This window comes from Cydia splendana, chromosome 1 (genome assembly GCF_910591565.1).
Source record: "Cydia splendana chromosome 1, ilCydSple1.2, whole genome shotgun sequence".
Taxonomy (NCBI): domain Eukaryota; kingdom Metazoa; phylum Arthropoda; class Insecta; order Lepidoptera; family Tortricidae; genus Cydia; species Cydia splendana.
The window spans coordinates 27,734,201-27,746,636 of record NC_085960.1 but is presented as its reverse complement, the minus strand read 5'-3'; the positions used below and the strand labels follow the sequence as shown (position 1 = coordinate 27,746,636).

The following is a 12,436-nucleotide window of genomic DNA, read 5'->3' as shown; positions in this document are numbered from 1 at the left end:
TCTAAAATTTTGGAAAAAATTCACAAAATAGGTCTTTCGGTTTTGATCCGACCCTTACGGGTTTCTTTAAAGAGATTTCACTCACCCCATACAACCATTTCCAGTCGCCGTTACGACGCGGTGTTGACACATCTTGTGTCGACACCGTCTGTTTCGGTCACAATTCCAGTCGCAGAGTCGTCGCCGTGTCGACACAGTTACCAGAAATGGGGAAGGGTCGACACATGACACAAAGTGACATAAAGTGTGGTCGCCGTGTGCACACATTGTTTCGGGTTTGCGACTACTTTATGCCAAAATCATTCGTTCATTCGTTCATTTTGTTCCTGTCAAATGGAAACTGTCAGATGGAAAAATACTTAAATAAAAATAAGTGACATTAATACGCCATCTCTAAAACGGATTACAAGACGTAATTATATATTGTTTGCATTTATATTACAATATGACTTAAATTATTATGGGGAATTAAACTGCTCGAGTGATTTGATAAACTAAGTGTAATATAATCAACGCGCCACCACATTGTTTTAGTTTAGCCGGAAATGAAATTGTTTACTTCTCAGTGCCTGTGTTCATAACTATATTATTTGAAGCATTTTTAGTACTTCGATGCGTATACTATACTTAAATAACAGAAATAACGCTTTACATACTACGAAACTTGTTAATTATGATGTATAAATATGGTTTAAGGCTGAGAAATATTGCAGTCACAAAGTAGTTGCAATGTTTCGACTTTGTGTCGACTCTGTGTTGACACATGACACGCGCTGTCAAAAGTAATAACAAAGTTACTGGTATGTTACTGGATTTGCAAAATGGCTCCTTGTGTTGATTTGTTTTCAGATATTCTCAAAGTGTAAAAATGCCGTGGTCAGAGATGGGCATTAATCGATTAACTGTTTATTCGACTAATTAATGGAATAAAAAAAGTTAATTCTCAAATTTTAATCGCGATTAGTTTAGTCGACCTAACATACATTGAAATTGAATTAATCTGAATATTAATCGAATAAATTATCGATTAAATCTCGATTGAAAGTTGACAGGGGGCCATTTTTGTACGTAAAAATAATAGAAATGTCTTGCATGCAGATGGTAGCAAAACACTTTGTCATAAAAGTCGAGATGGGTGTCGATATATAGGTTTTAGGGAGTGCCGATTTCGAAAATAATGACCATTTTGGAATCCGAAATGGCGGCCATGCACTGTGTCATAAAAGTCGTCATGGATGTCGTTTTATACGTTTTAGGGGGCCCCAATTTTGAAAATGATGACCATTTTGGAATCCAAAATGGCGGCCATGCACTATGCTATAAAAGTCGTCATGGGTGTCGTTTTATAGGTTTTAGGGGGCGCAGATTTCGAAAATGATAACCATTTTGGATTCCAAGATGGCGGCCATGCACTATGTCATAAAAGTCGTCATGGATGTCGTTTTATAGGTTTTAGGGGGCCCCGATTTAGAAAATGATGACCATTTTGAAATCCAAAATGGCGGCCATGCACTATGTCATAAAAGTCGTCATGGGTGTCGTTTTATAGGTTTTGGGGGGCGCAGATTTAGAAAATGATAACCATTTTGGATTCCAAAATGGCGGCCATGCACTATGTCATAAAAGTCGTCATGGGTGTCGTTTTATAGGTTTTAGGGGGCGCAGATTTCGAAAATGATGACCATTTTGGATTCCAAGATGGCGGCCATGCACTATGTCATAAAAGTCGTCATGTATGTCGTTTTATAGGTTTTAGGGGGCCCCGCTTTCGAAAATGATGACCATTTTGGAATCCAAAATGGCGGCCATGCACTATGTCATAAAAGTCGTCATGGGTGTCGTTTTATTGGTTTTGGGGGGCGCAGATTTCGAAAATGATAACATTTTCAATTTAAAAATGGCGGCAATGCACTATGTCATAAAAGTCGTCATGGATATCGTTTCATAGGTTTTAGGGGGCGCAGATTTCGAAAATGATGACTATTTTGGATTCCAAGATGGCGGCCATGCACTATGTCATAAAAGTCGTCATGGATGTCGTTTTATAGGTTTTAGGGGGCGCAGATTTCGAAAATGATGACTATTTTGGATTCCACTTTTATGACAAAATACGTAGCCGCCATCTTGGATTATAAAATGATCATCGTTTTCGAATTCTGCACTCCTTAAAACCTATAAATCGACATCCGTGACGACGCAAGTTATCTTTATTTTCAGATCTAACAAATTGCTACAGAATACAAAGGACAAAAAAGAAGCGAGGTGGTAATGAAACAAGCAAAAATACAGATGATTCCTCGACGCAATTGGGTGATTCTTAAATTGTGTCCAGATTTTTTTTGTCATAAAAGTTTATATTTTTCACATATTACTCTCACAAGTTCCGTGACATTTCGACCTTGTAATTTTTTAAGTAAATGTTTTTGTTTATCTATGAGGATCTCACTAGAATAGTATAATCAAGGTATGTTTATATTTGATGAATGAAATAGTAACGCAAAAAAAAAATATATTTGTGTTTTATATTCCTGCCGAAGACTTTTATTTTACCTTTTCCTTCTACACAAGTTTGGCCAAGTAATAAGAATTTAGGGCTCTCAATTTTATTTTGACTTCTACAACAGTAAAGCTACGAGGCCATGTTTGGTATCGTTTTGGTATAAATTCGCAGTACCAAATTTAGTTAAGGTATCACATTGACACCATTCCGAAGTAAAAACATATAAACTTATTAAAATACTTTCTTTTAAACTCCTCTTCACGCTTAAACTGCTGAACAGTTTTAATTTAAATTTGGTACACATATATTTTGAGTCCCGAGACAGGATATAATAAGTTATCTCAAAAATCATCCTTTAAAGGTGTGAAATGAGGTGTAGGGGGGAATTCAGAATTGACTTCTTGAAGTTAATACTGTTTAAGTTTAGGTTTGAAGTCATGTTTTTTCATCATTTTTAACTAAATCAAAGATGTAGACCATCCCAAATTTCATATAAATCGGTTCAGCGGTTATTGATTTCCCATACAAATTTCCACGCCACTTTTCACACCTTCAAAAGATGATTTTGGTTATAAGATCTATCCTATGTCCTGTTCCGGGACGCAAACTATTATTTCTATACCAAATTTCAACGAAATCGGTTCAGCGGTTAAGCGTCAAGAAGAGTTTCAAAAAAACCGGCCAAGTGCGAGTCGGACTCGCGTATTAAGGGTTCCGTACATTAAGTCCGACTCGCGCTTGACTGCACATTTCTAATAGGTTTTCCTGTCATCTATAGGTAAAGAACTATTTTGTGTATTCAGACGGACATACATACAGACGCACGAGTGATCCTATAAGGGTTCCGTTTTTTCCTTTTGAGGTACGGAACCCTAAAAAGATTTATTTTTATTTTGTGGAATGGTGTCAATGTGATATCTTAAATGGATTCAGCACCCCAGATTTATACGAAAACGATACCAAACACGGCCTAGCACCTTCACTGATATAGATATATCAAGATAAAATTGAGAGCCCTAAATAAACTTTCAAGAGCGGATATCTCAAAAACTATTCAACATATCGAAAAAATTGACTGAATAAACTTGTAACAAATTAAATTAACTTTCATTTTGTATAAGTGGCCATGTCGCTGAGATGCATAGTTTCCGAGATATAATCGAAAAACGGGAAAATGGGACCTTCAAAGCCCCCTCTCTCCCCCCCGCTCAAGGGCTACGGCCGGGGACTTTTGATATGTTCACCTCCTAACTTGTCAAACCGAGTTACGGAGTCAAAAATTGTGTTCCGAGCATTTCCCTCTACAACTTTTGGAGCATTCGTTGCCTGACCTAAGTAGCTTATTGAATTTCTTTAAAAACTTTTCTGTAAAAGGTTGACGGGTGTTGGGTGTTTAAGTATATGGTTTCGGTCGATTATTATCATTTGCATTGCCCATGATGACTTACTAGAATTACGAGCACACGAGACACTAATAGTAGTTTGACAAACCTTGGTTTTCAAGTGGTATTTTATATTGACATTTGCTGTCACAAATTTGCTGTCAGATTTAGTCGCAAACCGCACGCAAAGTGCACACAAATGTGTCGACACCTTGTTACGGAAAAGTGTAGACACGGCGACGACACTTTGTTTCGAAACAATTCTAGACACATTGTGTGGACTCTGTTACGACACATCTGACATTTCGTTACCACTTTGTGATTCTGCGACTGGAATGGTTATATGGGACGTTTCACATCAAAAAATACATTGTTAAAAATTGTGTAATGTACGGAACCCTTGGAACGCGAGTCCGACACCGAGTTGGCTGGTTTTTTATGGTAGGCATTTAATTGATATTTAGTTTAAAAGAGCCAAGCTCTGTTTGAATAAGTAGTAAATTTAAAAGCAAAAATTTGATACACATATACAATATTTAACAATTAAAACTGTGATGTAGGTACCTAATTAGAAAAACTAGTGTAGATACATACTTATCTTAGCTAACAATCTCTATGAATGTAGATTATGCTAAGTACTTTGTTGCTGAATTTGTACCTACTTTCCTAAAATAAACAGTTTATTTTTTTTGCTTCTATTAGGTACTTTATCTCTACTTGTGTATATATAGGTACCTACTACCTACCTATGTTCAGGATATCTACATAAGTTCGCAATTTAAATATGTAAAAAACACATTGAATGTCAACATTTTCTAATCGTAAAATTATTTAGGTATTTAATAACATTTTTAAAACATAATAAAAACACTAAAAAGTTATAAATAAAAAATTTGCCCTAAGTCGTAGTCGCTCGGTAGGGTGCCCAGAAGGCTGGCCGCATTGCCCCCGTGGGATGGCAATGCTGATCCGTTGGGCAAAATATTGGCCAGCCCTCTGGTCACCGGAAGCCTCTATGAGGCGCTTTGTAAAATGATCCTTATATCCTAATTTACTTTCTCACCTACGTTAACAAAAGCAATAAGACCAAGGGTCTGAGTATATACAACGTATGTAGGTAGGTACCTATTCGGATTTCGGATAAAAACGGTGTTTTATTGTAACATAGATAAACACATACAAAACAACTCTTAAATCCGACATATCTTCTATCACAATCTAATGAAAAACCCACAAAAAGCTCTGTTTTTTGTCACCGATCCGTCCTTTATTTCTCTGTGTTCGCGCGTAACTACGCGGGCTTAAGTATTGTTAGGAGCTGTAAGCTGCAAAAGGCCGTCGCGTCGCAAGCCGCGGCCGCAGGCGCAGCTTACAGTTCCAATTTGATCGCTGTTAGCAACCGCCTTCTAATCCCTCTGACGTCTACGAAAAGACGTCATCTTAGAACGCATATCTCGTACCTATTTAAGAAAATGTGGGCGGTAGAAAGCTGCAGATTTTGTTCGGGAATTAGGTAGGTACCTTCAGGTAGATAGAGGCGGAAACAGCGTCAATTCTGCGATTTATCCTGTATGTAGGTATGCTATAGGTATCAGTGTACATAATATCGAGAAAACCAAAGCCTCTGATAGAATTCCCGCGGCAGTTTTCTCTAAATACCTTCCAAATTTCATGGTTTAGCTTTCCACAACAATTCGGTAGCCACTTTAGCAATGATTTCGACCTAAAACTTAAATTGAATTATATAGATACGTATTTTTGAAAAATGCCTAGGTGTATTTACCGCCTTGTCAATAAGTCTCGTTCTTTTTACAAACTTTCATTTAATTTGCCCTGGCGGGCGAGCACATTTGGCGCGACAGTATTTCGCCCGCGTGGACTTAATCCTGACCCTCTTTAATTAATACCTACCAGTGGCGGCGCGTCCATAAAAGCCGATTCCCACCGGCTTGCCTGTTTTTGTACGTTTGAGCAGAGTTGTAAAGGAAATATGTAAGCCAAATTAGGCGGCTTGCCTATGGATATCTTTGACGCGCCGCCACTGATACCTACAGTTAGAAAAAGACGATTAGCCTATCTCGCGGGCGAAATACTGTCGCGCCAATCGTGTGCTAGGTCTACTGTTAGTTTGTATGTTGTATGTTAGTGTGGGCCTACTAATCTTGGAAGCTAAATGAGACCCACTTCCCGATTTCCCATTGAGGTGAAATTTTGCATATAAGTAGGTACATATGTAAATCGGGTGACAATGCAATATTAATATTGTTTATTTTATCTTATTATTATTATTTATTTATACTGATGAACCTAAGGCATAATCCTTCGCCATCGTAGTTTCACGGAAATGTACGAACGTGTCATGTTATTTCAGTTTGTCTCAGTACAAAACGTACCTACTGAGGTTGACTCAAGTAAGTGGCATGACAAGTTACGTGTCTATGTTCCTTCTGCCCCCAAACATGCAGGTCGCCCGCTACCTTTTAACAGCCTACGTATTAGAAGTTACTTCGCAGTGGGAGAGTCATGGTACAGAACAAAATTTCCAATATGGCTTCAGTAGGTAAGCTACTTTCCTTCAACTCCAGTTTAACTTTTAGTTAAAAAAACATTGCTAGCATAATCCATGTAGTATTTTTTTTCACATTTTCCTTCATAAGTCAATTTTTTTTCACTATATAAAAAAAATAAAAAAATTGTGTTGTAATTTTCAGTTCAAGCTATTTCAAATGATATCCCACTCGACCTAGTAACTAGACTTTGAAATTTTGCCCCCTCTTTATATTGGACAATTTCCATAATTATGTACCTAATAAAAAAAATACACTTCCAATGTGTTTGGGTTAGCGTTGTTCATAACTAATCCAAATTTCAAATCGATAGCTTCAGTAGTTCTCGAGATATTTAGGAATGTGACAGACGGACGGACAGACGGACAGAGTCGCACCATAAGGGTTCCTTTTTGTACCATTTTGGTACGGAACCCTAAAAAAGATAATAATTTATTTTTATCTGATACAAACCTAAGATGTACAGGCATAATAAATACAAGAAATTGATATTTTAGCGTACCTATGAAATCCATAAAGTTAATAAATTTACCCTAACATCCGTCTCATCTCAATTACATATAAGGGATAAAAATATTAAGGCACAAGCGAAATAAGCATGAGCAAATTACAGATTTAATAACGCATACTTACTTCTAACTTACGTATAAGCAGAGTTATAGAATCAATGTTGTTATTTGAAATAACGTTTCGGGAGCGTCGTATTGTCACATCCATTAAGCCGGGGCAGGGCGGAGCCTGGCCACGCCCCGCGCCCGCCCCGGGCCGCGCGCCGGCACCCACTCCCGGCTCCACGCCGCCGCGCCGCGCGACAACTTACTAAAACGATTTACTCGCAATCGCATCTCGTCCCGTGCGTCCTATCATCTCCTAAAAAATAACCTACTTAGTGAACACGATAAACAACGTGAACCCTTTTTGAAAATTTGCATCAAATACCAATGACCGAACTATTGATAGATTGGTGCTTTAGTGGAAAAAAAATACTAATTGGTTAATAAGAGTCGTTATTTCGGACTATGTTGAGAAGCAGTAGACTGTGATGTCGTGTGAAGGTGAGCGTGGGTGTAAATCCCGGTGGAGTGTGCGTGTATCGGTGCAGCGGTGAACGTCGCGACGGTGGCGACGGGCAGCGCGCGCGAGCGCGAGATGGGCGGCGGCGGCGGCGCGGGCGGCGGCTGGGCGCGCGAGGCGCCCGCGCTGCTGAGCACGGCACTGCTGCTGGGCGGCGCGCTGCCGGAGCGCCCGCCGGCGCCGCTCTTCACCATCGACAGCATACTGGCGCCGCGCCCGCCGCCCGCGATCCCGCCGCTGCAGCTGCACCATCTCGCCCACACCACGTTCCACAGAGCACACGATCTCTTTGGTACGTCTGCAAAGATGTTGTTCATGAACGGTGAGCTTTGAAGAATTTTATAGTCTGCTTCTGACAAATGACGTTCCATAGGATATGAATAGAAATTATTCATTTAGCAAATAGTGTTAGATGATGGGTACATAGTACATACGTAGTAGGTAATTTTATGTATGTACTAACAAGTTAAGCAAATATGTAGGTTGCTGTAGGTATTAGGTAAAGCAAATGAAATGTAAGTTGGTACCAAGATTAATATGTAGAAAATATCTTCTTCCTCGCGGTATCCTGGCATTTTTGCCACGGCTCATGGGAGCCTGGGATCCGCTTGACAACTAATCACAAGAATTGACGTGGCCTAGTTTTACGAAAGCGACTGCCATCTGACCTTCTAGCCCAGAGGGTAAACTAGGCGTTATCGGGATTAGTCCGGTTTCCTCACGATGTTTTCCTTCACCGAAAAGCAAGCATGGTAAATATCAAATGATATTTCGAAAAGTATAAGTTCCGAAAAACTCATTGGTAGGTACGAGCCGAGTTTTTAACCCCGACCTTCGGATTGAAAGTCGCGCGCTCTCACCACGCCACCAGGGGGCCGATTTATGAATTTCGATCGCCCGATTTCGTCACTCCAAAATCCGTCGAAAACGGCGAAAGGCTAATTTTTTAAATACGAGCGATAGAAATTGGAAATCGAGTGGTATTGACCACTCGTTTTCAATTATATTAGTAGAAATTAAATGCGTATAGTATTGGAAGTTACTTATTATAAAAACGCACATTTTGGGTACCTACCATGCGATTATAGTTCAATTAAAGGTATTTTACAGCTAAAAAAGATTTTCGGAAATCTTGTGATTTTATTGTCCTGAATATTTTATAAATTATAATTACCCTGTTTTTAATTCCTTATTAGGCGGTCGTTTCTAAAGCGTCTCAAATAGGTCTAGGCAAAATTCAGCCAAAACCAGTGAAACACCCATTAATTTTAATAAAGCCCCAACCACGAGGTAAAGGATGTTAAGGATGTCCCAAAAAAACGCAAGATTCGAATTTGCCGCCATTTTTGCATTTTAGTGCTGAATGTTTACGGTTTGTAAAAATTGCGGGTTATACGAAAGAACAACGCGTTTTCATTATTGAACAATATTCCAAAAGTAATGAATGTTTGGCGGGCACAAATATGGTCGGAATATTGATTTGACTTCGTCAAATGTGAGAAGAGTGATTGAAAACTTCAGGGAGCACTATTCAATGCCAACAAGCCCACAATCACCCATGCTTTGAAGGAGGAAATTCGACGCCGCATCGGTGAAATGGTCACGGAAAATTTTGACAAAAGAGTGCGTATGTGCCAGCAATGCCGAGGAGGCCATTGGCCCGACGTGCTATTCCACACATAACCACAATTTAGTGTATTTTATGATTTTATTAACAAATAATATTATAACGAAAAAAAATGTGTTCTCCATTCAATTCAAATCTTGCGTTATATTTGGGACACCCTTTATTTGAGAAGAAATTATTACTCGTTCTGTGTTAACAATTCAAACATACAATGATGGAGAAAGATTCGTTGTATCCATTACAAATATAAAACATTTATCATTCATATAATTAATATAGGTACTCATTGATGTTTTACGCCAAAAAACGTACCTACCGAAAAAAAATGTATCATAGACCGTAGATCTAAAAAAATTGGCAAAATTTACGAAAGTAATAAAAATAAATAATAATAATAATTTCAGCCTATATACGTCCCACTGCTGGGCACAGGCCTCCTCTCATGCGCGAGAGGGTTTTGTGCTATAGTCCTCATGCTAGCCCAATGCGGATTGGGGAGTTCACATACACCTTTGAATTTCTTCGCAGATGTATGCAGGTTTCCTCACGATGTTTTCCTTCACCGAAAAGCTAGTGGTAAATATCAAATTATATTTTATACATAAGTTTTCATAAGTGTTCATGAGTTTTTCGAAACTTATGTATGAAAGTAATAAATCTTTAAAAAAAAACTTACTTTGTAGGTATCAAGAGGAATTATTAATATAAAAACATAGAACCCGACTGCTTACATATGTATATTTTGGAAATGATCTTTTCACTGGCTTTCATTTGATACCCATATTGCTATGGTAAGAAAAAAATAACCCCCCTTTTTAGGGTTCCGTACCAAAAAGGTACCTACAAAAGGAACCCTTATTTATTTATTTAAAATATTTATTTTATTTAAAATTTAAATTTTTTTATTTAAAATTTTATTTATGGTGCGACTCTGTCCGTCTGCTGTCCCATTGCTAAATATCTCGAGTTCTACTTAAAGCTATCGATTTGAAATTTGGAATAGTAGTAGGGGAGCCCACGATGCTAAATCGGGATTTACTCGATTGTCATACAGACCTATTGCAATCGAAATATTAGATGATAAGAAGAAAAAAAAGTTATATTATATAAAGTTTTTTTTCCAGCGAGCCCGAAAGCGTCTACATTTTTTTTTTAATTTCGGGAGGTTGGTGGAGGGTTAAAAATCGTTAAGCAGTTTGTGGGTTTGGTCGTTTTTGTCCACTTTAATAAATTATATTTTTTCTATAACTTAATATAACACTTATTTGTAGGCATTTTCTTAATCTGACGAACACAAGTTTGACGCCTAATTTTTACATTGTAACCGTCAGATTAAGGAAATACGTGCAAATAATTATCAGATTTAGTAATAGCACAATTATAGCGTTAATTTGGACTAATATGACCATATCCACAATCTGCTTAACAATTTGTTGAACCCCCCACCAACCAAGGGCTCAACATAGATGGCTAAAAGGGGTAAAGGTAGACTACACGGGATAGCAAGATATCATTCATATCTTAATCTGACGCGCTCGGGTAAACACAAAAAATCCCCTCTTGGGCTTACTTACCATAGGTAGTTATGAACAACGCTAATCCAAAAGTGTAATTTTTTATTTTATTTTTATTTATTATGGAAAATGCTCAATATAGAGGGAAAATTTCAAAGTCTAAGTTACTAAAACGAGTGGGATATCATTTGAAAGAGCTTAAATTGAACATTACATAATATTGTTTTCATTTGTTTTTCATTGTGCCAAAAAATTTGTAAACATTACCCTCTTTTGACGCAGTCGGGTAAAAAGGACTTAAATTGTACACAGATCCTTCTGAGTTACGTTAATTTCATACCCAACAATGGTTTAATGAAACGGAACCCTCCTTTATGCGATGTCCGACATGTGTGTGTGAGTTATTAAGAATCCTTTGGCAAGGAGCCCAATTCAGATTTAACAATATGTTACGGTTGTGGTCTTATTTTGATACGACATTGACGATCGCTAACGCTGATTGGTGTATGCGAAATGAAGTGAAAATCATGCGTGAAGCAGGCCACTGACGAGCCTTCCAAATGGATGCCGTTACAATGGATTCATCCAAATGGACGGCATCCTAATATTAAACATTGTACGTTTTTGACATTCACGGACCGATTTTGGATTGCAGCCACGCTATTTGGACTGTTGGAAGGCTCGTCAGTGGCCACCTTAAGATGTGCGCCAATCACTATTAAGACGATCGTCAAGATCGTATCAAAACCAATTTAAACCCATAACAAATTGGTAAATTAGAATTGACCTCTGATAGGAAACTTCCTTATATTCGTTAATATACTTGGTCAAGCAGATCTTGTCAGTAGAAAAAGGCGGCAAATTTGAAAAATGTAGGCGCGAAGGGATATCGTCTCATAGAAAATTTGAATTTCGCGCCTTTTTCTACTGACAAGATTCGCTTGACCATCTATACTTTCCTGTACAGTGAAGTGTAAAAATGTGGGTGCACAAATCATCTCATTTAAAGATGTCCCATAGTTATTATGTCAGCGAATTAGGATCTATGGGAAATATTTTCTTCTCAAACATGCAATGAAATATTGATGTTATGTTCCTTATAATAGGCTGCGAAGTATGACGTTTCAGGTGCGGCTAGGACAAAAGGTCGTTAATGGAATTTCATACACATCTTGCAGGCCTAGGCCGGCAAAGTCCTCTTTTTTAATTTTCATTTCACAGATATTTGTGACACAGCATCGTGGCATTCATCCATTAAAAAAAACTAGAGGCAGTATTTGCTTTATGGTTCGTAATGACACTCTGCCACTACGCCTATAAAAAAAAACAAAAAACAATGTTTGCTATAATTTGCAGTTTTATTTGTATAAAATCAACATGAACTTAATAAATAATACATTCTATAATTTTATAATTTTAAATTGCAAATTTAACTACACAAATAAAAACATTTAAAATATTTCATCTAAACGTTAGCGGTAAAAAGGTCTACTCAAACACGCGTAGTTATTTTTTTTTAATTGTTATGGAGGCAAAGTTGAATAATTTTCATTCTGTATTTCTGTTTTATTGGATTTATGGTGCGTTGTTGATTTTTTTGCTTTATTATGAGTTCCGACGAAATAATGAAATTATTATTAATTGTAATCGTAGGAGTTGAAATTGGCAGCGTAAGCAGAATTGATTTTAATAACTTGCTGCCTCTGCCGCCAAGTCAAAGACGAAGTATGTATATGGTTGCTTATGGCAATTTTATTATTTGAGAAACTAAG

At 37.7% G+C, this 12,436-nt stretch overlaps 1 protein-coding gene and 1 long non-coding RNA gene across 2 annotated transcripts in view; both read left to right on the top strand.

The window, feature by feature from the left end:
- Positions 1–1,661: 1,661 nt before the first annotated feature.
- Positions 1,662–12,436, top strand: part of LOC134798037 (uncharacterized) — a 189,855-nt gene continuing 179,080 nt past the window's right edge. The window contains exon 1 of the long non-coding RNA XR_010145149.1: positions 1,662–1,725. This is a non-coding gene — a long non-coding RNA (uncharacterized LOC134798037). The remainder of the gene's footprint in view (positions 1,726–12,436) is intronic.
- The window catches only part of LOC134802817 (diencephalon/mesencephalon homeobox protein 1-A), a 54,532-nt gene continuing 49,554 nt past the window's right edge, over positions 7,459–12,436 (top strand). Inside the window, exon 1 of the mRNA XM_063775582.1 lies at positions 7,459–7,845. Coding sequence (XP_063631652.1) covers positions 7,599–7,845 — 247 coding nt within the window. The 5' untranslated portion in view covers positions 7,459–7,598. The remainder of the gene's footprint in view (positions 7,846–12,436) is intronic.